We start from the raw sequence: 27,420 nt of genomic DNA, 5'->3' as shown, positions 1-27,420 counted from the left end.
AGTTAGCTTTAAAGTACATGTTCCTGTATTGGGCAAATAGTTTCAAAGAGTCAGACCAAGAATCTGTAAGTCAGCTTCAATCAGCTTGTCTCCATCCCTTCGTTAGCATCATGGACATAGGGGCCACACTGTTTTTCTATGCTTCATTTTCACTAAAAGCCACTGATAAGAGATTTAATATCTGGGACTTGGTTATCCCTTCCTTATGAATGAAAACTCTGGGACATCACCATAAACTGGAATCAGTCCAGTGCTCACTCACGCCTTTAATCCCAGCACTCAGAAGGCAGAGGCAGGTGGATCTCTGTGAGTTCAAGGACAACTTGGTCTACTGAGTGAGTTCCAGGACAGCTAGGGCTATTACATGTCTCTTAAAGCCAGGAAGGAATGAAGGAAGGAAGGGAGGGAGGGAGGGAAAGGAAGGAAAGAAGGAAAGGCTTTAATGAGCTGGAGATGACTCCGCATTAGCACAGCTGGCTGCTCTTGCAGAGGACCTGGGTTAAGTCCCCAGCCCTCACATAGTGTCTCATAACCATTTGTACTCCACAGAAGATATGATGCATTCTTCTCGTGTCTGCAGGGACCAGGCTTGCACATGGTGCACATACGTACATACATGAAGACAAACATTTATACACACAATAAATAACACTCTAGATAGCACTTTAGTAGTGACCTAAAGATGCATCTTCACCTTCTTTTACACTTTTTTGTTTCAGGTTCAGAAATTATTTCTTACGCCTTCCTCCCTCCCCCTCCCCTCCCCTCCCTCCCTCCCTTCCTTTGTCCTGGGGATCTAACTCTGTCTTTGTGCTTGTTCTGGAACACTGAACTTCACCTCCAGCCCAATTTCTAATGGCTTCATCAGTGTTAGCTTTGTTAATAGCATGGAATATTTTATCCATTGGCACACATTGTAAATTTCACCCATAATTTGATTTAACTGGAACTTTCCAACAGCTGCCTCTAGCCATCTGTCATTCAGATCCTTGCCAATGACACTGGGATGCTGTCAGCTGTCCACACTTTCAGGGTTTCTGAACTTTATCCCCAAGTCAACGTAAATTGCCAGGGAGATTGTGCTTGAACTGTGCTAGTCTGTTCTTAAGTACCTCTGTAGATGAGACTTGAGCGTCAGGTCAGCTTAGAGGGGAACCGATTGAAGAAACACTCACTTGATTTTCAAGACTTTTGTACTATCTTCCAAAACTATAGTTAGTAGACAGTATCCCTCATTTTACTGTGTGATACATTTTATGAAAAAAAACTAAAATAAAATAAGCATTTTTTTTTGCCAGAGAATAAGAAGAATACGTACAGCTCAGTGTGAGGTTGTTTACTGAAATTGAAATAACAGCTTGCAGTATGCTTAGGGTAGCCCTTTTCTCTGGACTTTTATTTTTTTTCTTTTTCTTTTTTAAACAAAAAGTTTCTTATATAAAGCAAAATAAATTAATGTAGCTTATATCAGACTTTTCTCTGTTCTTTTCAGATGGTCTTGGTTTGTTTGAAAGAGCATGTCTCTGCTGGTATATTAACATTCTTCATACCTAATAATTTATCTCCCTGTGGCCATCTCAGGCCATACACAACCCCTTTAGGGACCTTTATGTCGATATACTCATGCCAGGATGTGACCAAGTCATTAAGCTCAGTACAAGAGAGTGCAGGGCTCTGTCCTCAGTGTGGCAGCCTCTTCCTCCTCAAACCGCCACAGGGTGCCACATCTCAGACCCTGAGCAAGCAAAGACAGGTCACTTGATGCTACAGGCATCATTTTCTCTTCAGTTTTGTTGAGTAACAAAAGAACAAAAAAGAAGAGCATGCATACAATGAATGTCACTGATAGTGGTTTTTGTTTGCTTGTTTCGATTTTTGAGTCCTCCAGGCATTCTGGTATTCTTTATTGTAGCAGGACACTGATTTCAAGGCTTAAATTATAGCAACACCTCACTTCACCCCTCTCTTCTTATCACTGGGGATTAAACACAAGACCTTACACATAATGGGCAAGCTTTCTCCCAGGAAGCCACACCCCCCAGGTCCCATAAAGAGCACTTTGGTCACAAAGGTAGTCATACTCTGTCTGGTACTCAATCAGACATGGAACCCAGTGCTTATTTTTTGAATGATTAAGTGAGAAGATATGTGACCTATTTCTTTTATAAATCGGAGAATTTCTCCTTGCTTCTGATGGAGTCAAGGTTGTGACCTGGTGCTCATTTTTTAAAAGTGATATAAAATCTGGTATTTCCCTTAGTAACCGTAGCATTCAGTGTGCTGTCTCCTTGGCCACAGCAACTTGTGCTCTTGTTTCATACTGCGAAGTGATGTTTCTGCTATTTATTTTAGTTACGTCGGAATTCGTTATAGTCATTTCTTTGTTTTCATTCTGATAAGGAAAGTGCATGCTCATGCTATTTATAAAGATGTTTGGATTTGACATCCAAGTCCAGTGGTGAAATGCCGGGTCACCCTGGTCACTGCTTAGCTTATTTTAAAAGTGGCTATGACTGAGCAGCTTAGTCTTAGGATCTCAAGAGATCCTCATTTTCATTTCGTGAACTGGAAAGGACTGGGTAGGATGGATGCAAGCTCCCTTTCATAGAGCTCACCTCTTGTGATGCTGGCAAGGGATATGCAGAGATGCCCAGAATGCAGGGGTCAGAAGTAGGAGGAGCTTAATGACTGTGAGACCCTGTCAAAAAGTCATACATTCCGTGCTGCTAGTTTTATGTCAGCTTGACACGAACCAGGGTTATCTGAAAAGAGGGAATTTCAGTTGAGAAAATGGCCCTAAAATCTGTCTGACAAACATTTTCTTTTCTTAAGAATTTATCTGAATTCATTTTATGTGCATTAGTGCGAAGGTGTCAGATCCCCTGGAAATAGAGTTACAGACAGGTGTGAGCTGCCATGTGTATGCTGGAAATTGAATCTGGGTCCTCTGGAAGAGCAGCCAGGGCTCTTAATCTCTGAGCCACCTCTCCAACCCCAAGGGGCATTTTCTGAATTGGTAATTGGTGGGGAGAGGGGCAACCTCATTGTGTGGTGCTGTTCCTGGGCTGCTGGTCCTGGATTCTGTAAGAAAGCAGGTTGAGCAAGTTATGAAGAGCAAGCCTGTAAGCAGCATCCTTCCATGACCTGGGTATCAGTTCCTGTCTCCAGGTTCCAGCCTTGCTTGAGTTCCTGTCCTGACTTCCTTCAGTGATGGATTACAGTGTGGAAGTGGAAACCAAATAAACCCTCTCCTCTCCAACTTGCTCTTAGTCACAGTGTGTCATCATAGCAACAGCAACCCTAATTAAGACACATGTAAAAGAAGCTTATATGTTAATACGTAAATTGTTTTCGTCTTACCATCTGGTATCTAGGCTCTGTCTGTTAATATCTTCTTTAAATGAGATGCTTATTTTTGATGGTGTATTGCTTATCTTCTCTGTCTTAAATGCCACTAAGCTTTTAATTTTTAATTTCTAGTCTTTTTTTGTGTGTGTGTGTGTGTGTGGCAGTGTGGTGGTTTGAATGAAAATGACCCATAGACTCATGTTTGAATACTTGGTCTCCAATTGGTGAAAACGTTTGGGAAAGATTAGGAGGTGTAGCCTTGTTATAGGAATTGTGTCACTGGGGGTGGAGGGCAAACTTTGAGGTTTCAAAAAAGTAACACAATTTCCCATGGGAAATCATCAGGATGTGAGCTCTCAGGAGCTGCCCCAGCACCACACCTACTTGCCACACTACCTGCTATGACTCCTATTCCTCTGGAACCGTAATCCCCAAATAAACCCTTCTATAAGTTGCCTTGAGCACGGTGTTTTATGGCAGCCATAGAAAAGTAACTAAGATAGAAGTTAGCACCAGATGTGGAATATTTCTGTGACAGGTCTGGTTATGCTGGTATTAGGAGGAATGTACAAGACTTGGGGGTGGGAGAAGGTAGCTCGGCAATGGTGGTCCACGGCTTCAATCCCAGAACTCAGAGGCATGCAGGTAGACAAAGAGGCTGTTTTCCCGGTGATTTCCACCTGCTGCTTCCATCCATCAGCACGAGCATCTGTGAGAATGGTGGCTTGAATACCATTAGTAAATTCTCCTGGTCAAGTGGCTCTGTGCTCAAACTGGTGAGGTTTGAATTTGAATCTAGCACTTCCATAACTTATGGCCCATGCTAATTCCAAAGGTGACCTAGGGGGTCATCTTTATTCTCAACAAGGCTTCGACTTTCACATGTTATTTCTGCCAGTGGATAAGATCATGGGTTTCATACTAACCTTACTGAAAGCCCTGTAGCATTGGGTTAGCAATCACAGTCCCAATCTGTAGTAGGATAAAAAGTCATCTGTATAGTGTCAGCAAATGTGAATATGTGGCATTATTATGCAAAGACTTTGACACCTTTCAGGATCTGTTATTAAAATCATAATTTAGGTGAGCCTTGACAGCCTTACAAGAGATCACGTACCTGCTGGTGCTTTTTAGTGCTATCTCTGTCATAGATGACTTCATGGAGATGAGCTCCGATCAGTCATTGTCAGGAGAGAGCTGGAGAGAAAATGGGGAAGACTTTGTAGGCATCGGCAGGCTTCTGTTGTTGTTTTATGTTTTGATCCAGGTGTGGTGGCTCACTTGAGAGGTAGAGGCAGGGAGGTCTCTGAATTCAAGGCCAGTCTGGTCTGCATAGCAAGGTACAGGCCAGAGTAAGACCCTGTTTTCAAAATAGAGCCGAGAAGGAGGTGCTGGAGGGATGGCTCAGTGGTTAAGAGCACTGGCTGCTCTTCCAGAGGACCCAGGTTTGGTTCTCAGCCCTCACACTGTGGCTCACAACTATCTCTAACTCCAGCTCCAGGAGCTCTAATGCCTTCTTCTGGCTTCCTAGGAACTACACACATATAGTACACAGGCATATATGTAGACAAAGCACTCATATGCCTAAAGTTTTAAAATGGAGTATTGACTTTATTATCTAATTTTTAAAAAAGCTTTAAAACTGCAGAGGGATGAATGCACACTGTGGACAAACTAAATTCTATACTTTAAAGTAGTTAACTGCATTTGGAAATATTTACTACCATTAAAGATTTACACCTGAAAAATTGTTCCAATGTGGCGGGCACTGCATCTACTGGATCTGCTTGCTTGTACTTTTAAAAATAATTTTATGTAATTATAGGAAGCATTTCTTGGTGTTGTGAGATAGGGTGGAAATGCAGGGGGGAGAGCTTATTTTGGAACAAATGTTATTGCCTTGAAACTTTGCCAGTTCAAGCTGGGTTCTTTGGAAGCCCAGGCCTCCTGTTTTCTGGCTCCAATGTGTGTGGGACATAAGTAACCATTTACTTTGTCATTAGAATTAAACTGTTAGTCTGTGTCTCTTTGTCTCTCACCCCGTCTCCCTCTCTCCTCTCTCCTCCCTCCCTCCCCACTTCCCTCTGCCTCTGTCCTGAAGTTCCTGAAGTTCCATGTTACCTAGAAATAGCTACATTGCCACACTGTTTCATTAACTGCCTGGTTACTCTTCAGTTGATGGAGATGGGTGATACATATTTATATATGTGAAGGATTAACTAGCTTGCCCTTTGTCCCAAGCTGCCTGCTTTGTGTGTTTAATCAGTTCTTTGTACTTCTTGGTTGGGGAAGAATCACAGACTTTATTCATTACCTTGAAGCAGCCAAAATGAAGTACGTAGTCCAAATTCTAACTTTCGTTATTTGAGAAAAATCACCCTAATCATTGAGACTAAGACTGTGACATCTGATGGGGAGGTTTTTTTTTTTGACTCAATATATGCTTTTATTTAAATTAGAAGCATGAATGCTTCACATGTGAATCCCAGCTCCATCTCCACCCCTCCTCCCTTGTCTCTGCACCAGCCCTCCAGCACACCACCCAATCCCCATATCATTTCCCAGGGAGGATGAGGCCCTCCTTGGAGGGATCTCCAGAGTCTGTCATTTCATCCAGGGCAAGACCTAGGCCCTTTGGTGGGGAGATTTTTATAATTTGAAATTTATGATTTTACCAAATGGCATGTTTCTTTTTGCAGCTTTGTTTTTATTTTTTATTTTTTGTTGTTGTTTTTTCAAGACAGTGTTTCTCTGTGTAGCCCTGGCTATACTGGAACTCATTCTGTAGATCAGGCCGACCTTGAATTCACAAAGATCCTCCTACCTCTGCCTCCCAAGTGCTAGGATTAAAGGTGTGTGCCACCACCACCCAGCAGCAAATGACAGAAAATAAATAACTTCCATTGTCCTTGAAAATGCTAAATATGCTTCTGTTCCTTAAACCATAATTGATGGGGAGGGTAGGTAGGTAGATGGTGGCAGAGATGACCCTGTCACTCTTCTGATCAAAGTGAACATAAGACCATGTATATATGACAGCTCCTACTCTGTCTGCTGACCCAGTGGACATGAAGCAGACCTTGACTAGTATAAAGTTAATCAGGTTCCCACAGATTAAATCTGTGACTCGGGTGCCCATCAGACTTGACTTAATGAGCTAGCTGGTGTTTTATGCAGACTGCAGGAAGCCCTCTCTTGCTCCTTTCCTGCTAGGACCCTAAAGGAGCTCATATTGCCTATTGCTATTGAATTTTGTTTTGTTCTGAGGCATGGTCTCAGGTAGCCCACACTGGCCTTCTGCTCCCTACGAAGCTGATGAGGACCTTAACTTCTGATCACCCTGCCCTCACCTCCTGAGTGCATGGGTTCCTGTCACTACACCTGTTCATGTCATGCTAGGAACTGAACCTAGGACTTTCCTGAGGCAAGCACTCAGTCAACTCAGGCTCCATCCTCAAACCATGAAGTTGAGTTTTTAACAAGATAGCTGGAGATCTGTTTTCTCCAAACAGGCTCCAACATAAGGGCCAGGAAGGCTTGTCATCTGGGACTCTAGAATAAACCCAGTTTTTATAGTACAGTCACAGTAAGTTTGTTCATCCAGAGTAGCTGTTCGTACATGGTTCAGCATGATCTACAGCGGTGCTGTCAGTGATTGGAGCCCTGGTCATGTTGTATTTCATGTCAGCACTTAATCACCGCTGATTGGAACCATTAGCTTTCTCAAGCCCAACCTAAAAAGTCTGTCTTACAGTTTGGTTTTTGCTGTAGTCAAGCCATATACCATCACTTTAAATTAAAATACTTTGCTATTATTTTCTTCTTTTAAAACATTTTATGAGAAGTTAGAAATTAAACTAAGGAAGCTTTGCTTCGAGTCTCTGCTTAGGAAATACTTTGTGAATAAATATCCTTGAGATATTTAAGCTGTTAAAGAAAATACTATAAAATTTTTAAGCTTGGTCCCCAGCACCCGCAGGTATGTTGTGACAATGGTGTTCCCACACTTCTTTGTGAGTCTGTACACACACACACAACACACACACACACACAACACACACACACACACACACACACACACACACACAGAGTGGGTGCTAAGCTCTCTATTGTGCTAGGATCCATGGAATTTCCGAAACTTCCTGATTTCTTGAGTTGATGACTACTGCTGGGATTTATTGTATCTTTCCCTGAGTTCCTGCAGTAGAATAATTTCTCTCTCAGGTACATCTGCACATCAGAGAGCCTTGGTTCCAGTATTTTGGGATCCCTTGGTTGTTCTGCCTCTCTCAGAACTCAGGCTCACAGGCAAATGTTCCGTCGGTGCTTCTCCACTGCCATGACACCAGAATATTCCCTCTCTGTCTCTCTCTGTCTCTCTGTCTCTCTCTTTCCTCTCCTCTCCTCTCCCCTCCTCTCCCTCTCCCTCTCCTCTCCTCTCCTCTCCTCTCCTCTCCTCTCCTCTCCTCTCCTCTCCTCTCCTCTCCTCTCCTCTCCTCTCCTCTCCTCTCCTCCTCCCCTCCCCTCCCCTCTCCTCTCCTGTCCCTCTCCCTCTCCTCTCCTCTCCCCTCTCCCTCCCCTCCCTCTCCTCTCCCTCTCCTCTCCCTCCCCTCCTCTCCCTCTCCTCTCCCTGCCCTCCCCCTCCCCCTCCCCTCCCTCCTCTCCCTCCCCTCCCCTCCCGTCCTCTCCTCTCCTCTCCTAATTTTCCATGCTGTGACTGCTTCATGGTGGGGGTAAAGCTATATCCAACACAGAGGTAACAAAACGGATTGATGGAGCCTGACTGGCAACCGGTCTCCTGTAGATTGAAAGGTGACAAGGGTCAAACCCCACTTTTTCTGTTTTGTTCTGTTTTGCTGGGTAAGTGCTGAGGGCACTGTTCCTGTGTTTGGGTGACATCTGAGCAGCAGCAGGTTCCGTCCAAGCTTCTCTGCCCTTAGAAAAGCCACAACTCTTCTCTCTTCAGGAAAGGGGCTACTCCTGCCCTGTTCTCTACCTCTGGTTCCCTTGTCCCCACATCCCTCAGCTTTAGGAATTCTGCAAAATGATGAAATATTCCTGTTGCCTTCTTCCTCCAGACACTTAAGGCTTTCAGCCCTCCTCAGTTGGCCACTATTCTTTGGCTGCTCTGTTTTCCAGAGTTTAGTTACACCACCTCCTCTGTGAACTCTTTCCCCCTTCCAGTCTCTGGTGGCACTAAAAATGTGGTTACTTTGCTGTACCAGTCATATTTCAGCGCATTTTCCTCACGACATGTAACGGTCATCTTCACTGGCACCGCTCTCTAGCTTCTCCAACTACAGCCAGACTGCCTCACATTGCCCACGAGAGTTAGTAAAATGTGTGTAACATGAAGAGAATTGGAAGGGATGGAGGGATGGCTCAGTGGTTAAGAGCATTGCCTGCTCTTCCGGAGGACCGGGGTTCGATCCTGGCACCCACATGACAGTTCACAACTGTCTATAACTGTAGTCCCATGGTATCCAATGGCCTATATACATGCAGACAAAACACCCAGATGCGTGTATGTATGTATGTATGTATAAATAAATAAATGATGGATAAATCTTTAAAAAGAAAAGACTTGGTACCGGAGTAGTATAGCATCAACTATATAGCCTTGCATGGTGAGACGTCATCTAGTTATATCTAAGAATAAGCAAGAAAATGGTTCCTCCAATAATTTCATCAACAAATTGTGGACTTTATGAGTGATGATCGAATGTTAACACTGTCATTTCTGTTATCTACTGTGTCTGATGTCTAATGGGCTAGTATTGGTTACAGGACGTTGAGCTTTCATTGAGGTGGGTTCTGCAGATAACTTCCCCTCTCGAGATTTATATACACATAGGATTCGATCCCTTGCATACAACCCCACTCCTTGTTGTATTTAGTTACTTAGTTATTTTTGTCTTACTCTGAATTTTCTGGGAAATATGTGGGGTTGGGTAAGATCATTTCACAAGCCTACCTGGAATCCTACATAACAGACTTCCTCTATTTTGAATATTGTACTGAGCCAAAAAAAGAGATTTGTCTATAGAAATGAATAAAGCACAATTTTTCCTGTATTTCTGGTTCTGTGATTTCTACCTCCATGCAGTATGTATTCTTAAAGAAATTGAATTTATCTATTTGCTTAGAAAAATCATTCTGTAACTGCCTTACAGTTTTGTTTTCTTAACATTTAGGAAGGAATAAAGTCAGAGAACATGAATTTTCTCCACCAAGTTGTTTAGGTTCCGTTGACATTTTAATGTGGGTTGAATTTGAACTTCAGTGCCACACACATTTCTACAGCTGACTTCTGGCTTCTCACTGGTATACCACATTTCCCACCACAAGATTTACCATTGCCACATGTTGACATGAACCTGATGGCGAAACTGAATTTCATCTCCTGGGCTGATTCTGTGAGGTCACGGGGACCCACAGTATTGGTAGTGTATCTCTAAAGGATAGATAGCAAAGGACAGCTGATAGCAGTAAGGGGAACACCGTGTGATGTGAATGTTTTTAACCCAGTTATTATTGAACTTACTATGATCCTTCTCTTCTCCTCCCTCCTCTCCCCTTATCCCCCTGCTTTCCAGTGTCAATAAAAGTTAGGAGAAAACAGAAAAAGGGAGTTAAATGACAAAATGTCTGTGACCACAGGGATCTAATTGAAAATGTAGTATTTTCCTTGAGCAGGGTTCCTGTGAACACAGTTTGCTGTTTTCCCATTCCCTCCCGCTCCCCCCACCTTCCCCTCACTCCACCCCCACTTCCTTGGCTCCTCCCATGGGGCGCCAAGTCTTTCCCATCGCCACTTTGAGGCAGGACCCTGTGTCTAAGCTGAGCAAAGCATCTCTCCATAGGAAAACGAGTATTTTCCCATTCTTAATGGATATATGCTTTCCCATATTGTTCTCCACTCTCCTTTCTTGACTTGAGCTCAACACCCTCATAGCTGCTTCTCCTGTCTTGTAGGCGTGATTGCTGACTGTCCAGTCCTGTCTTTTTTTGTCTGTTTTGTTTTTTGCCTTTTGGCTTTTTGTTTGTTTGTATTTGCCATGTGCTGGGCCATCTCCCACAACCCTCCCCACCACTGTTCTAAAGGCTTACCCAGCCCAGCTCAGCCCCGCCCGCACATGCTCTTCACCCCACTTCTGCCTAGTCCAGCTCCACACATGAGCCTCACCCGCTTCACACAGCTTCTGCTGGCTCGAAATCAGCTCCTTATGCAAGCAGAGCATGTACTTCACCAACTGAGTCCTCTCCCCAGCCCTCACTGCATTTTTTTAGTTCATAAAATCATAGGATATTTATGGAAGATTCTAAAGTACAATGAATTAAAAACTTATATTCCTAACACATAGCCTTTCATATAAATGCAGAATAGTGTTTAAATACTGTGTTAGTATTGCCAACAGGACATGAAATCACCTAGGAGACCAACTTTCAGGCACACTTGTGAGGCTTACTGTACTTAGGTAAGTCTCTGTCCGTACCTGTATGAGATGTTCTTAATTGGATTTACTGAGGTGACCAAACCCATCCTAACCTAGGGCAGCAGTATGCCCTAAGCTTGAGTCCCATAATGCATGAAAAGGAGAACCAAGCTAAGATCAGGCACTCAGCACTCATCTCTCTCCGCTCCCTGACTTTGGATGCAGTATGACCACTGCTTCAAGTACTACCTTGATTTCCCTACCCTGAAGGTCTGTACCCTGGAACTGTGAGCCTTGGTAACCTCTCTGCTTCCTGCGGTGCTTCTGTTGCCGGGTACTGGCCTCCATTTCCAACCATAGTGAGATGTTCTTCTTAATAACATGTTTGTTAGTGACTGTAGCAGGTAGTCTGAGGCTTCCCAAAGTGTCTTGGTGTTTGGGTGGCTGATTTCAGACCCGCAGTGCTCATCTTTGCTAGGATTTTAGGGGCTTTGTTTTTGTTCTAATCAAAGTGACTTTGACCTACTGCCCAGCAGTCTAATCAACCCGTGACTGATGTTCTCTGTTCATTGTGTCCCTCTTAGGTGCTGTGGTCCTTAGAATTGGGTCACTGGATTTCTGAGGAGCCTTTTGAACTCTCTGAGTCCTTCCCTGCTGCTCCGGTAAGTGAGCACTATCTGGTGGTGGTAAACGCAATATAGTTTTCTTGGGAAACTGTTGCAAGCATAAACTCCATGTCTTAGGTTAAGAGTGGTCTCACTCAGACTAAAAGGATGTCTCCCTAGAAATAAATGCCTTCTATTCATTGACTTGTGGGATCACATGTGAAAACTTGAGGAAGGACACTTATAAAGTGCAATGAGAATTGTCGCCTTGAGAAGTTTTGTTTAACCTAGGCAATCCAGCATTCAAGAAACTAAACTGAGTGGATTGCTGCAAGTTTGATGCTGACCTGAGCTATAGGGTGAGACCTTTTCTCAAAAAAAAATTATGAAAGCCTGTAGAGGACTGTAGAAAACAGAAATATTAACAAGAAAAGACAACTCTTCAAAGTAATGCTAATACAGATAAAATTGATAGGTATAAAAATCATGGCCTGGCAACATTGTGATGTGGTTTTTATATTTTGATGTTTGTCCTAATCTATACCTTTAAGGACTCTTAAGTAGTTTTTTTCTTTTTCTTTTTTCTTTTTTTTAATTTAGAAACAATCATTTTATATATCAAGACTTAAGTATTTTAAATATTTGCTGAGTGAATTCTGACTTTTCAGATAATTAACGTTTGCCTGGAAACAGGGTTATGCAGAAGTTGGCTTTCATTTCCAAACATGTTGTCTGGTTTGGGACAGTTTATTGTTTGAAAAGATGAGTCTCTGAAAGGCAGTGGCCGTTCTGGCTGTTCCTGGTGCTCTTACGTAGCTGTCCAAGTGGCCCTGTGCCGGGGACCCAGCAGGAAGCTGAACTCTGCCCCCTAATCGCTCAGTCATCTAGCTCGCTGCATTGTTTTGTTTTCATTTTTAAGATTACTGTTTTGATTTTCTTTCAACTTTGTAAATGTTTTCTTAAGAACAGAAAAAAAAATTCTTCCCAGTAAGTTTGTTTGTTTAAAATACTGTGTAAGGAGCTGAAGTATAAAGTGAAGACCTGAATTCCTCCCATTCCGTGACCTAAGAGAGTGTGTAATTCTGAGTCGCACAGAAGGTTTGCCTTTGAAATTCATCTTCCTGATCATGAGAGACTGCCTGATAGAAATGAAACCCTGATGTCGGTTTCCTGGGCGATCGTTCTCCTACCTCAGTCCCTGTCATTGTGGTCGGTCAAGAAACTTAATGCTTTTTGAAGCTGAGGGATGTTTTTGGTGTCAGATGTTCTAACTGGGTACAAAGCCACATGGGCGCATCAATGTTCCCTAATGTAATAATAGAAACAGCTATCAGAAAGCAGGGACCAAGTTTTTACTCTGGAGTTAGTTGGTAGAAAGAGAAGCATGGCAGAAGAGAAGGGTGCCTTAGCCACCCGAGTCTGCGGATTGGCCAGAGCACAGAGCAGTGTGTGACGGTTTCTGACACCAAGACTGTGTGCAAGAAAATGGGTCAGAGCAGTAGTTCTCAACCTGTGGGTCACTACCCCTTGGGATATCATATCAGATATTTCCATTACAGGTCATAACTGTAGCAAAATTACAGTTATGAAGTATCAACAAAATACTTTCAAGTTGGGGTGTCATCACCAAAATATAAGGAACTGCATTAGGAAGGTTGAGAACCACTGCTTTAGATAAATAAACAAAACAAAATCAACATCTGGATTCAAAGAAGGGCAGATGGACAGGTAAGGAAGGCTACATGAGAAATTGCGTCAAACGGCACTGTACAGGTGTTCATTAGAACAGGAGGAACTAGGGTTTAACAGCCCCAAGCATAAAGCTGTGTTCTGAAACTTCTTCTGGAAGCATCCGGTGATACTATAAGCAGGACATTTTTTACTTTACATTCTAAAACACTTGATCAGTTTCCTAGTGAAGATAAAAATGTTACTAAGGCCAATTATTTTTTCCTTAAAATAATTCAGAGAATTACTGCTTTGTAGATGTCATAAGTGGGATGGTTTTCCTCAACCACAAATCAAGTTTTAGTTCATTTTCTATAACATGTCTTACTCTACTAGGGAACATCTCTTAGAAAAAAGCTACTGTCTCAATGGTGAAGTCTCTTCATCACGAATCAGTGTTTTCTTCATTAAAAACAACCTTCCTTGTCATGAGACACAGGGGATTTTTTGTATGTGACTAAAAAACAAAATTGTAGATGTTACCATAAAAAATTAAACATAGTCACCTCAACTAATAAGTTATATTTAATTACTAAAAATACCTTCATATTTAACAGCCAGGCAGAAAACAAAATAGTACAGTCTCCACATACGCCAACGTGGCACCCGCCTGGTGGTAATTCCAGAGATGTGGGTATTTCCACCATACAGGAAATAGTATCCAGCCATTAAAAGACTAAGCCGTCAAGATAAGTAAATGTGTTGTTTTCAAATGAAACTGTAAAGCACCTAAGAGGAAAGCAATGCACTGTGCTTCTCCAGATAGTAACCTGTAACCACCACTTAGACTCCTCGCTGCTGTCATGAGGGACACAGTCTTGTCATCGTGACGGCTGTGCTGCATATTTCTACACTCTATAAACCGGGCTTAGGGGACTGTGCTTCCAAGATTATCTTCTCTAAGTGTTCTGATTTCCAGTTATTGACTGATGAACTCTGAAGTAACGCTGTCCCTTGTGGCAGAGTCTGCATGCTGTCCCTCTGATTCTCAGCGCAGTGTCACCTTCCCACAGGTGTTTCTCCAGACCACAGTGCCTTTGGGTTTCCTTGGGATGGTTACTGGTGCAGGCTTAAGTGATGTGCTTCTGTCTGGCACACAGAGCTCCTCCCCGTCTCCCCAGGAGCACCTCCTCATGGGGAAAGAGGTTGCTGCTGTGCATTGGTGTCTCTCAGTGCTTTTGGTTAATCTTTGGACACAGCAGGATCTTCTGGTAGCATAGGAGGCATTTAGAAATCTGCTGGCCGGATCATCATGGTTGTGGCCTTGAGCGAGTAGCCGGACCCCTTCCAGTAGTACCACTTGATCCCGTTGAACTTATTTGTATTCTGCTTTTGTGGGTAGTACTGTCCATTCAAGTTGGAAGGACCGCAGGCATCAAACCACCAGCCTGTGAAAGTGAAACACAGAGGGAGTTAGGAGCGGGTGGTGGCATCGGGGCGCACCTGTGTCAGCGGGGTTTGGGAGGGGTCAGGCATGCACGTCAGTTTCCAGCTTCAAAGGAGGTGTGCGCACACCCTCATGGTGTGGGGAAGAGCCACATTGGTTTGCTCCACCCCGGGCACACACTTCACACCTGTGCAGTCACAGTGCCGTCATGGCATGCGCTCTCGCACACTTTCTAATTCCTTTTGTGCAGAGTCCTTGCAACACGGAGAAATGTGGGTTGGTACTGCGTGAAAAGCCTGCCATGCGTAGGTACATGTGTGTGTAGAAGTCATGACAGCAGGGCGGGCCAGATGATTCCCACCCACCTCTTCAGATTGTTCTGGCTGGAACAGAAGCCGTGTGCCTAGTGCTCCATGGAGCTGGGGGAAAAGAAACTTTAAGGCCATAAGGTGGAACGCTAAGGGAGAGTTAGGCAGTAGCAAGGACCTTCCTTGTGGTAGCTGTGGGTCCCACAAACAGGAGCATGGAGGGTGGTAAGATTTGCCATATGAAGCAATAACGTGGATGATGTTCTGATCTGAATTTGTCTCTAAGCCTCATGTGGGGAAGACCGATTATGTAAGGTTGTATGATAGCATTTATGCTTGTTTTTCTATACAGAAAAACAATAACAAGAGTTGTTAGTAAAGAATGTGGATCAAATACCAATTCAGAGGCTACCACCTCAGGGCAGGTGGGACGTTGTAGGGTAGCTTCTCTGAAAACACAAATTTTTTTCCCCATGGAATGCAGCCATCTCCCTGGACACTGCTGCCTGGAGACCCTCTTTGGCTGGTGATGATGATAAATGGGGGTGTATAGGAAGATCCTGTGTTGTGCAACACTTTGGGACACGGAGAAGTGTCAGAAGAAACAGCTCTGCCTTAACCTCCATCCAGGCACCTTCCATGTTTGTCGCTGCTCCTGCACACATCTCGCTCCTCCATAAGTCAGCTTCCCCATGGGCCCACCCATGGCTTGGAACATGGCCTCTTTCAGCCCAGACCTCCCCAGCCCTTCCCTGGCTGCCTGCCTCCTCCCCAGTCTCTCCCAACTCCATTCTCAGCCCCTAAATCTTGAACTAGGTAAATAAATAGATTGTGTCCTTGGTTATGAAGCAGCTCTCCCGCTCTCTGGAGTAGCAGCACATGGGTGGTCTGGAAACAGCCAGCCCCTACGGAGAGGTCTTAGTGTGGGAATGGCGGGCAAGACTTGGGGTTAGGTGTGTTGCAGCCCCAGAACCCACCCCCATTGTCATTTGATTTTAAAGAAGATTGTCACAGTGAGATGAGAGAGTCTAGCCCCCTTTACAGAATCTTTCCTTTGAATAATTACTACTAATGGGGGCAACTCATGCCACCAAGTGGCCACTCTGTTCTCCCAAGAACTCCAGTGTCTGCTCTATAGTGGGTTCTACATCCGTGAAATTTCAAGTTCTGAATTTCAGTTTTGTCAATAAATCCAGTTAGTACTGTTGATGCAAGGATTCTTGACAGAGGCGTACATGTTGTGGTTCAAGCTTAACTCTCTTACTTGTCTTAGTAGTAACTTATATTTCTATTTAATTAAATTTAATTTATTTACGGTGGGCTCATGCCGCAGCACAGGTGTGGAGATCAGAGACCAGCTTGGGCGAATCAGTTCTCACCTTCCACGGGAAGGGACCCAGGAATCAAACTCAGGTTGTCAGGCTCGGCATCAAGCACATTTACCCACAGAGCCGTCTCCCGGGCCTGAGCTAGGGTCCCTTACCAAGCCGGGAACTCTTGGATTCAGCTAGACTGACAGGCAAGCAAGCCCCAACACTGGGATTGCCGGAGCACATCGTGTACTTAGCTTTTCCAGGGGTCCTGGAGACCTGAGCGCCTGTCTTCCTGTTTATGTGTCAGGCCCCTTGCCCACCCAGCTGTCTCCCCTGCCCACTTTCTGTTTGTAGTCATTTGCTGCGTATAAGAACCTTGACAAGAAAGAGACAGTTGAAAAGTCTTGACTGCGTGTTACACTAAGCAGAAATGAAGTAAAATGGAGCTAAATCATTCCCTTTCATCTGGCTGGTGAGCACAACCTCAGGAGAGCTTGTTGGATCTCGTATATCCACCTAATTTCCCCGGGCTCACTCCTGAGAACAGACTGTTGGCCTAGTGACAATTCTGGCTCCCTGTCATGTTCTCCCATCAACTTGGGCCAAAAGGAGGAGAAACCAATGTACTGGTACCCAGCTAGCTTGTCTTCTCATGAAATCAAGGCCGCTCTCCCCATGCCAGTCTGAGCTCCATGCCGCCAGCCTTCTAGGCTATGAAGTTGCTCCTTGCCAACACAAATAGGAACCGAGTCGCCCTACCTCCCGTGAGCATCTGGGAGCACTTGCAGATGCATTTGTCGTTGTCCGAGTCCTTTGTGCTAAAATCACTTCCTGGTTGGCTGATGCTGCTTATTTTGCCCGCGGTGCCTGTAAGTCCTGTAAGGTGAATCCTGGAACATGCAAAGGAAAAAATAAGAGCTGTAACTGGCTGGGATTGTTGATTCACCATAGTGGAAAATTTCCCATGGTGAAGAATTCCATTCTACAGAACGCGCTGGGGCCGGCTAGTGCACTCCAGTGCCTACTCTGTACAAAATATTTTGCACTGGTATAAACAGGAACCAACTTATCATCAAACCCTCCGACAAAGAGGGATGTTTTCATGACAACTGCAACACGTATTGCCTGCACCAGCATCAGCAGGGGTTGGCGGGGTTTGTAATTCATTTCCCCACTGCCTCCAGATAAACAGAAGGGGGACTGGCTGCAGCACGAAGGAGTGTCCCCACAGAGCTCCCCACAACCACTGTCACAGTGGAATAGGTTCTGGAATGACTGGACACCCTGTCTGTTCTGGCAAGGTGGGAATTAGGGTGGAGAGGCTAGGAGGTAAGGAGTGACTGTCGAGTTAGGGGAGAAATCTAGTGTCATATAGAGAGTAAATCCCGACAACTGTTTTACCTCGATTCGGTACACTGGTGTAATAACCCTGTCCCACCTTAGGAAAGGAGTCATTGTCGGTGCTCAGACACCTGGTTGTGGCCCACAGTGTTAGTCTGTTTCCAAAGTGTGACTTGTAGCAGACAACTGAGCCGACAAGGAGAGTCTCAGGGAAAAGCATGATCATTTTGTTAGTTTACTGCTTTAGTTTTGAGACAGGGCTGCACACTGTAGCTCAGGCTGGCCTGGAACTCACTATACAGTCCAGATTGACCTTGAACTTGTGGCAGTCCACCTGCCTCAGCCTCCCAGTGCTAGACATAGACACGTACAGCATGCCCAGTTAGAACATGTAAGTCTGTAAACTATTACATCACTGTCGCAAACTGCCTGTGGGCAGAGGGTGCAAGACAGGCCAGAGCTGGCTTTCACAGGTCAGGGTGGCTGTGAGGGTGTCGCGTTGGTGTCTTAGCATGCCAGTGACCAGCTCCAGGAGACTAACATGCTGAATCCCCATGACATGATGAGCTCTGGACCAAGATGCCATAAGGGAAATCACTGCCTTGGTACTGGGAAGTGTCCTGTTAGCCCCGAATGTGCTCTTCTTTGTACAGCCTGCTGCCCTTGCCAACCAGCAACTGGGATTCAGTTGTCAGGCTGTCACGTACAGTCAGAGAGGAGGGACCACTGCCCAGGGCTGTGCCACCGATGTGCACAGTGGACGCTCATGGCAGCCCCAGGACACCAGATGCAGTGTGTGCAGTACTAGATCTTACGTGTTTGGGAATCTGAAACACGTTTCTTTCCGGTCCTTTTCCCTAAGCCTAGGCAGACCGGATATGTGCTACCCCCCACAAGAACCCCCCTTAGGCTCATCCTCCTTTTCGGTCTCTTGTCTTTGAAAGGTCAGTGCTCAGGGGACTCATTAAGTGTCCCCCAAAGGCAAGTAATATAAGAGAGAAAGCTATTTTTATTAGTCTCTATTTATTTGAAATGCTGTTCAATTTTAGATCCTTTGGAGGCCTACCAGATAAAAGTGCATTCTTTCAAATCTGTTATTAAGAACAGCCATGAGCTGGCCATAACAGTGCCCATGCCTATAATCATAGCATCTGAGGGATGGAGACAGGACGATCAGGGGTTTGAGGTCATCCTTGGCTACGTACAAAGTTAGAGACCAGCTTGGGCTCCATGAGACCCTGTCTGAGAGAGACAGAGACAGAGAGAGAGAGAGAGAGAGAGAGAGAGAGAGAGAGAGAGAGAGAGAGAGAGAGAGAGAGAGAGAGAGAGAGAGAGAGAGAGAGGGGAGAGAGAGGAGAGAGAGGGGAGAGAGAGAGAGGGGTCAGGCAGGCAGACTGACTATCCAGTTGCTGCATACCCCTTTCTTAGAAACGTTTCAATTTTCTGCTTTTTCTCTTTGGCAAGAAACACAGTCAGGTGTCTAGCCTTTGTCACTCCCAGCGTATCACGCTCCACTTACCGTATTGTCACCCTGCTAATTACTGTAGCGAGTTTTTATGGAATATTTGGCTTACATTTCCAAATAAATTAAGCCTCAAAAGCCAGCTTTCTTTTGAAATAACACATTCAAAATATGTTTGCTTCTCCAAAGGAGCCTCAGCTTAAAATATTTGTATAATGTCAGAGTGGAAGGGTGCTGACCCGTTTAGGGAAATCTCCTTATGTAAACAGGCTAATTCTTCGTTTCTGTGTTTCTTTCTTCTTTAAAAAAATTAATTCCTCTACTGTAGCTTCCTAACTGCTGCCAGTTAAGAAAATATTTAGCTTGGAGATGGCACAATGAAGATCACTTGTGTCTCGTAACCCAGTGATTTCTGGACTCTGAAGTCAGGTGGGACCTGCTGGGGGCTGGGACGGCGCATCAACTCCCATTCCTCTCTTAAGAAGCCTGATCTACGCTAGAACTTCACCGAGAGCCTCACCAGCTGCAAAGTCATGTCAGGCCTTGTGTGTTTTGAAAGCAGCTTCTGAATCCTCACCCACTGTCTGTAAAATCAGGCTGTTCTGGGCAGCACGTAGCCCTCAGGTCAGGCCCCAGACTCTGAGCCTGCTTCCCTGTGCTGTCCACTGTGACCTCTGTAGGACACCAGCCAAGGACGTTGGAGTCCAGCTTCCTCTCCACAGGGCTTGGGCGCCACTGAGATGGAGGTGGTGCTGTGGGCCATGGCTTTGTTTGTGGAGTGCCTGTGGCGCGTCACTTGCCCTCTGTGGCTTCAGCAGGTTTACTACGAGCTCAGTGAACGCAGGCATCAGGTGCCTTTGAATGGCTGTGGTCTGCTGGGCCCAGGTCTGTTTCTTTAGCCCATCCCACCCTTCCTGCTCAGCACCCCTGTGGAACCTGGATTTGTACTCCAGAACTGCATGCATGGCTCTGGTCATCCACACAGAAAGCCAAGTCCTTGCTGATCTCCTCTTGACCCTGCTTTACGGCCAACGAGTGTGCAGTCAAGGTTGCCCACACTCTCAGAACATTTGTGGTCACTGTCGTCAGATGGGCGGGGGTGAGCCAAAACCTGAGGGGGCGCTGTGACTTAGGTGTGCTTTCTGCTTCTTAATTTGGAATTTAGCACAAGTAAGTGCTTGAACTTCAAAAATAAAAATGGGATGACTTTTAATACCTTTGGGAAGAAAACAGTATGTCTCCAGGTATCTGACTGCTGTTACATACAATATGTATCAAAGGGATATCTCGTGTCCACTAATTTTACAGGGGCTCCAAATTGCACACTGTCTACCATGTAGCAGCTCTTCCTAGACCATACACAGGCAGGCAACAGATGCAAAACTGTCCTGACAGTTTCCTGACAGGTAGAAATCTATCCTCTGTTTATCGGTCATCTGTCTATTTACCTTGCAGTCTTGGGGACTGAATTAGCGGTCTTGCCCATGCTAGACAAGTGCTACACTAGTGAGTTATATCACGAGCGAAAGCTAGACTCTTAAAACTAGAGAAACTTGCAATGCCTCTGAGCACAGCAGTTCAATATGGATCAATTCTGGATCTTGTTGGGTAAACATGGATGGCTTTTATTCTCTGGAATAATTACCCAGAGAGGTCCTTCAGTTTTTCTCAGTGGCGGCTTACTTACCTATAATTGAACTCTTCGCTGGAGAGGTAAAAGTGTTCATACAGTGAGTGTGCCTCGTTGCCTTCCCAGTCCTTCAGCTGAATCTTAAGCACATAGCGATGCCAGTTGGTCAGCTGTGAGACGAACTCGTTTCCCAGCCAGTACTCTCCCAGAGGGCTCCCGAACCCCTGCGGCCAAGAGCAGTTCAGTCAGTCTGCTGGCTGTTCCTTGTGTCATCATGCAGTCAGCAGATGCTACTCCTTAGTAGAGATGCAAGGTCTTACACACATGAAACTTTTCTTTAAAGAGAGACACACAGAGAGAGACTGGGGGTGGATAATTACCACATGTGCTTGTAGAAGTCACCAACACCTTGGGTGTTAGCTCTAGCCTTCCACCTTATCTGAGGCAAGGTTTCTCACTCACTACTGCATACACAAGGCTAGCTTGCCCACAAGGTTCTGGGGAGTCACTTGTCTTTGTCTCTCATTTTGTCATAGGATTACAGACGAGAGCCACCATGTCCAGTTGTATATGGGTTCTGGGAATTCAAACTCAGCTCACCACACTTGCATAGCAAGCATTTTATGCATGGGTCATGTCCCCAGTTCAGGAAATAGAGTAGGCTGGAAAGATGCTCAGCAGTTAAGAGCACTAGATGCTCTTCCAGAGGACCTGGGTTCGATTCCCGGCACCCACATGGCAGCTCACACAGACATAAATACAGGCAAGACACAAATGAAAATAAAATAATAACTAAATTTTTAAAAAGCCAACTTTAAGGAACTGAACTGTACTTAGAAGAAAATTGCTGCTAGAATGTTTAAAGCCACTGGCATGACCATGAGTAGAGATGTAATTGTAATAGATAAACCCATCTAGGTACCATGAGACATAGCTACAATAGTAACATTTATGCTATTGGAGCCTCACAACAGAGCAACTTGCCCAGAGTCCTCCATATTATATTTCAGCTACTTTGACTGCAACATTTCTTAAGAGAGACAGAAATGCTGGGTCCAAAGAACAGTATCAGAAATAACTTCTTCAGAAGCCACTGGTCAGTTCTGTATTTGTGTTTAAAGTTCTGAAGGCCTTAGGAAATTAGTTTTCCCAAAGGAAAGTATTTTTCCAAGGTGTTTTAGCATCCTCCCTTACCTCTTTGTACTCTTTCCATGTCCTCTGGAAGTCAACGGTGCCGTCTTCCCGGTGTTGCATGACTGTCCACCCACCTCCACTCGTGTCCATATCACAGTAGGCCTGCAGGGAAAAGCACACAGCCATTGAATGCTAGACCACGGTGACCCAGACCTTTGTATTGATGTCGTCTTCCAAGGGGGCTTTGTTATAACTTGTGGGATAAATTATTTCACATTTTTAAAGCTTGCTGGAAGCATGTAAAGTGTTGTTGATCGGCAAACAATGCAATCACCTGACACACTGGTGAAAACTGGCCTTCCCACTCGTGTACTCTGACTAAAGAGTCCCACCCCATAGTTGATTTAGGGAGTGATTCCTCGTGATCAGGTGACTGGCAGATTCTCCTGAAATCCCTCATCTTTAACACATAGAAAACCAGAGACTTGTGTTCACAGCATTGACAGCCCTCACTGCCAGCTACATCCTCTCTGTAGAGTTACTACTTTGTCACTACAAGGTACCAAACTCTCCTCACTTCTCATGCTTTGGAGCTATTGAGCTTCCATTCTGTGCAGAAAAAGCCGTGAGGGCCTTGGGGTTCTGGAGTGCCAGCAGCACTTGACCTAGCTTGGGTAGGCAACACTGACACTGGAGTTTGAGTTTAGGCTTCTGCACACGTCCCTTGCTGCCTGTGGCATTTTTCCCCAGCATTTTATTTCTGCTTTTAAATTGCCTCAGTGGTCTTAAAAAATTTTGTCCAGAACACAAAATTCTTTGGACTTGCATGCTTAATTTCAGCTCGGCTGGAGTTTTATTATGTAATTAAAAACCCTTGAAAATAAGATTATATAAATACTTTTCAATTGTAAGATTATAGTAGTACCCAAAAAAAGTTTTCCAGAAAATAAGATAATTTCCCTACAACACATGTGGTAGGAATATTAAAGTTCACAACCAGTTATGAATATTCTTCCTCTGTTGAGTGCCATGGTCTGTGGAGGCTAAGGAAGACCATCTTGGCAGGGTTAGCCTACATCTAGCTACTCTATATTTGTGAGTTAGGATCCTAGAGATGAGAGCTAAGGGAGTCATGAGAGCCTCTGGTCCTGTTTGTTCATATTGCCTGTAAGGAACCAAACCCCAAGGAATCCATGCGTTCCACCATGTTGTTCACCTCTGTTGCTCGTGGACCTTGAGGCCTTTAGTAGACTGCTTTGTTGTGGTGTCTCTCCAGAACTATTCTACCTCTCCATGAAGACCCTGGGCTCATGTTACCTTCTCCATGACCAGTGTTTAGAAAGATACACGGGGTGAAACAAGATCATATTTACTCATAAAAAGATTATTTCCTCAGTGAAATTATACAAATAGATATATCTGATCTGCTTAAGGAACCCCCAGCTTGTACCATGTACGGATGCTGCTTTTGTTAATTAACCCCAATTGTTTGACTCCTCTGCTTGCAATTTGCCAGCTATTTTACCTGAATCATTTCCCGCCTCACCACCACCGTGAACTCTTGACATAGTTGATTTTACACTGATTGATTCATTTGGTCAGCTACTCAGCTAGTAGTGGTGAAAAGCATTTGAACACGGCAGCCTCCTTAATTCCTGTGACATATCTTTTCCATGACATCATGCTGCCCAAACAGAGCAACTTGAACCTTTTGACAATAGACAAAAAGTCCTTTAGCCCAGATCTACACTGAAGTCGGTTCATGAGGAGTCCTTCATCTTATTTGCCTGTGATCAACCATTTAACCAGCGCTGGGCCGTCCTATCTATGTCACCTTAAAACTCCACTTGGCACACTGATTGAACAAGTTACACTAGGGTAAGGCCATAGTGGTTGTGTACAGAATTAACTCCACAGCATCCTCAGGGACACATTGATAGGTGGGAAGAAATGTTTGTAGTGAGCCCACCCTAGTTCTAATATCTGATTCCTTGGTATCAAAATTACCACAACGGAGGTAGTTGTGTGATGGTATTTAAAGTGGGCTCTTTCCTGTGTAGGGGGCCATTTTGCCTTGTGGGAGTCAGAAGCAAGACTCCCAGCTTTGCGGGTCACTGCTAGTACATGAATAAATTACATGAACCACGTTTTTCTTGTCTTTGACTCCATTAGTGACCATGACAAAGTTACTAGAACATTCTCTTAATACTTTGCCCAGATTTTTAAGAAACAAAGAACAAAGTCTTTGTGGGAAACCGAGAATCATGGTTCACTGGGTTGTGAAATTTGCAAAAAGAGATAGTATTCTAGTAGAGTACCTACATAGCCAGGAGATGTTCAGTGAAAATACGACAAGGATCAGAGCAGGATCTGAAAGGCAGCGGTACTCTGTGCAGGACATGCCCGCTTCTGTAACAACAAACCTGGAGGCTCTTAGTGGTTTTGATTTGCGTGCCGGGACCTGGCACAAGGACCCAAAGCCTGAAGCTTTTCAGCAAGTAATGCTTGAGTTAAGTGCTGTGCTCCAGCTTCAGGCCTTGGTGAAGTGAATGAGTAGCAGACATCCATAAGCAACTGAGGAGTGGGGGGAAGGAAACGATTGTGCTTCTAACTAAAAACGCTTGCTTGTGCTCCTCATGCATGTCCTTTCACAGTGAGTGTCTTACGTCTAGGAAAACCTCAGGTTCACCAGCCACTCAAGTTAGTTAAACTGATCAAGTGTAACGTTGCAATACTGAAGCCTCTGATGTGAGCATTATTTCCCTTGAATTAGATGACTGTGCCTGCTGTGACATCTTGTGCAGGCTTCATGTATTATTCCCTCCAGGGCCATCTCTGGTGCTATGCTTTGACTGTCACACCTTGCAAGGTAGGGTTACAGGCCAGTGACACATGATCACATTGTCATTTATGGAACACCAAGTCTAGAAGGAAGTTTAGAGTTAACAGTACAATGCAGGCCAGTTATTTTAATTTTTAAAACTTAATTTTACTAGTGTGTGTGTGATCTCTGTGTGTGTGTGCGCACATGCGTGCGCGTGTGTCTGTCTAGTGTGTGTGCTTGTGTATGCATGTGTGCGTGTCTGTCTGGAGTGTGTGTGTGCATGCGTGCATATCTGTCTGGAATGTGTGTGAAGTGTGTTTAAGTGTGTGAAGTGTGTTTAAGTGTGTATATGTGTATGAAGTGTGTGAAGTGTGTGTGTGAAGTATGTGTGTGAAGTGTGTGTGTGCATGTGTGCGTGTCTGTCTGGAGTGTGTGAAGTGTGTTTAAGTGTATGAAGTGTGTGTATGTGTGTGAAGTGTGTGTGCGTGTGTGTGCATGCATGTGTGTGCATGCATGTGTGTCCATGTCTGTGTGTCTGTCTGGAGTGTTTGTGCATGTGTGCGTGTCTGGAGTGTGTGTGAAGTGTGTTTAAGTGTGTGAAGTGTGTTTAAGTATGTATGTGTATGAAGTGTGTGCGTGTGTGTGTATGTGTGTGTGTGTGTGTGTGTGTGTGTGTGTGTGAAGGGGAAGCATGCAAGTGGAACTCAGAGGACGACTTTTGAGAGTTGATTCTCTCCTTCCATCTTGTGATCCAGGAGCCACAGTCGGGCCATCAGGCTCGCACAGCAGCCACTTTACTCATCAAGCGGCCACACCACCACAGACCAGGTATTTTAAAAAGGAAATTGAAACTGTGCAAACTTACTGTGCCCTGCTGTGTAATGGATTTAGTTTTACTCTGAATATCTAAAAGGAATGTAAATCTGTCTCTAAGCATGACCTAGGCACATAATCCAAAGTGTAGGCTTTTTCCATCTTTGTGCCTGTCAAACTGTAAGGGTAGCATGGTGTTTGGCAGGAAGCTGCACTAACCCAGAAGGGCACCCCTAAAGCAGTGTGACTGTGTAGTTCTGGAAGTGTTCACAGTGCGCTCGCAGCCCCTGTCCATTCTGGGTGCTCCTGCCCCCATTGTCACCAGGCTAAGATCATGCAGGCATCTGGTGACAGACACCATAATGCAAAGAACTGTCTTTCTAGCTGCATAGCAGAGACAGTGGAGACCCTCAGCGTGGGGATACTTGTTTTTTGTCTGCAGCAATGTTCCCCTTCGGGGCCACCAGGGACATTAACCGATTTTCAGGGTTGGTTTAAAGCAGCATGAATGAATTAGAGAGATTTCTTTGGAAAGTATTATCCTAAATAGCACAGTTTTATTGTTTAATTCATAATCAAAGTGTATGTTACTGTTTCAAATTCCACATCTTTAAACACTTAAATGCTAGTATTTTTCTTTGATAGCATGTTAAATTCTGAAGATAATACTGAGTTCAAAAAGATACTACTTCCAGGAGCCTCTGAAATTTCCATTTTGATATGACATCCCATGGATTTTTTGGAGTCATGTTGGCTCAGGGAGTAGCCACTCTTACTTTTAAATGCAACCATATCTGTCAACACGGAGCGTGTATAGCTGTCCAGCTTTTACATAACCCTTCATACTGATTCCTTTGCAATGCCATTCTACCTCACCAGACCCCTCAGAGAAACTTCGGGAAGTGATTTTCTGAAATACAATCTCCCAGGGCTTATTCTGAGTGCATCAGTAAACCAGGCTGCTTGTGGATGGCCTCGTCTGCCTGTGTGTTAACCTGCCCTGTTGGACAGGGCTGGGGTTCTGTCTGCTTTCTGCAGATAGAACAGGTACCGAACTGAATTCCCCCATATGAGAGGAAAAAGAGTTGCACCCTTGGCCAGTGTGCTTGGGTCTTTTGGACTACACTGAGTGGAGTCATAGTCTTGCACTGTGAGCCCTAGAACCCTGAGCTTCCTGGAGACCCTGTGAGCAACTCCATATGGAAACAGTTGTCCCCAGGTGAAGCTGGCAGCCCCCGGGTGTGAAGCTGGCCTGAAGCTAAAGTTGCTGGTGATGTGTGCTCTGCTCGGCCCACATGCAGTCTAAAACAATTGCAGTGCCAAAGAAATTTTTCAAAGCAATGAAAGTATTTTTGCTTTGGGATTGTGTTGAGAGAGGGTCTCAGTTATCAAGCTAGTCTTGAACTTCTGGGCTCAAGGAACCCTCCTGCCTCAGAAAAAGTGACTGACTTTATTAAACTTTGGCTGCTAAGCACACATCTTTCTACAGTTTATATGACAGGAAGGGAAGCGTGTGCAAATTAGCCTCTCCTGAACAGTTGTGTTAGGTGTGTTCTCTGTGAGCTCCCTCCAAAGTGGAATGCAGCTATTGCTTGGGGAAATGATTAAAAGTCAGACTGTCGTTAATCCAACTTGAGAAGATATATTCATTAAAATTAATGAGATAATGCTAGCACCTGGGGTCGGGGGTGGGGACACCTGAGTGTGAGCATTATCTCAGTAGAGCATGCTTGTAGAAGGAGGTAGAGCTTCAGGCCATGCTCAGCATCTGTGCTCTGTCCCTGGCAGCGGCAGAGCCCTCTATGTACGCCTGGGAAGGACATGAGGCATGGATGCTCAGGGGTTCCTTGGCTCCTGCAGTGGTTCAGGGGACTCCCGCACAGCTCCCAGAGGACGATCTTCCTTACCTTGATCTCCTCTGTGGAGTTGGGAAAGGTCAGCGTGTAGATGCCACTGGTGGTGAGTCCTGACTTGAAGACATCTGCGCAGTCTCTGAAGGTGCTTTGTTCTTTGGGGATGACAGCAGAGCCCTTAGCTGTGTTTAAAAAGCAGTGGGGCATTTAAAGGGGGTTGTGAATGGCCAGAAGTCTG

General features: G+C 44.8%; 2 protein-coding genes across 3 annotated transcripts in view; one reads left to right on the top strand and one right to left on the bottom strand.

Moving 5' to 3' along the window:
- Positions 1-27,420, top strand: part of Mcph1 (microcephalin 1) — a 191,418-nt gene that overhangs the window by 65,351 nt on the left and 98,647 nt on the right. For both annotated transcript variants that reach the window (XM_040733413.1, XM_040733414.1), the window contains exon 12: positions 11,369-11,446. In XM_040733413.1, coding sequence (XP_040589347.1) covers positions 11,369-11,446 — 78 coding nt within the window. The remainder of the gene's footprint in view (positions 1-11,368; positions 11,447-27,420) is intronic.
- Angpt2 (angiopoietin 2) overlaps positions 13,625-27,420 on the bottom strand; it is a 51,335-nt gene continuing 37,539 nt past the window's right edge. Inside the window, exons 5-9 of the mRNA XM_005082601.4 lie at positions 27,237-27,364; positions 21,753-21,854; positions 20,616-20,782; positions 16,885-17,015; positions 13,625-14,505 (exon numbers count right to left, since the gene is read on the bottom strand). Of these exons, the coding sequence (XP_005082658.1) occupies positions 14,345-14,505; positions 16,885-17,015; positions 20,616-20,782; positions 21,753-21,854; positions 27,237-27,364 (689 nt within the window). The 3' untranslated portion in view covers positions 13,625-14,344. The remainder of the gene's footprint in view (positions 14,506-16,884; positions 17,016-20,615; positions 20,783-21,752; positions 21,855-27,236; positions 27,365-27,420) is intronic.

This window comes from Mesocricetus auratus, unplaced genomic scaffold (genome assembly GCF_017639785.1).
Source record: "Mesocricetus auratus isolate SY011 unplaced genomic scaffold, BCM_Maur_2.0 Super-Scaffold_100031, whole genome shotgun sequence".
Lineage (NCBI taxonomy): Eukaryota > Metazoa > Chordata > Mammalia > Rodentia > Cricetidae > Mesocricetus > Mesocricetus auratus.
This window is presented reverse-complemented; position numbering and strand designations above follow the sequence as displayed.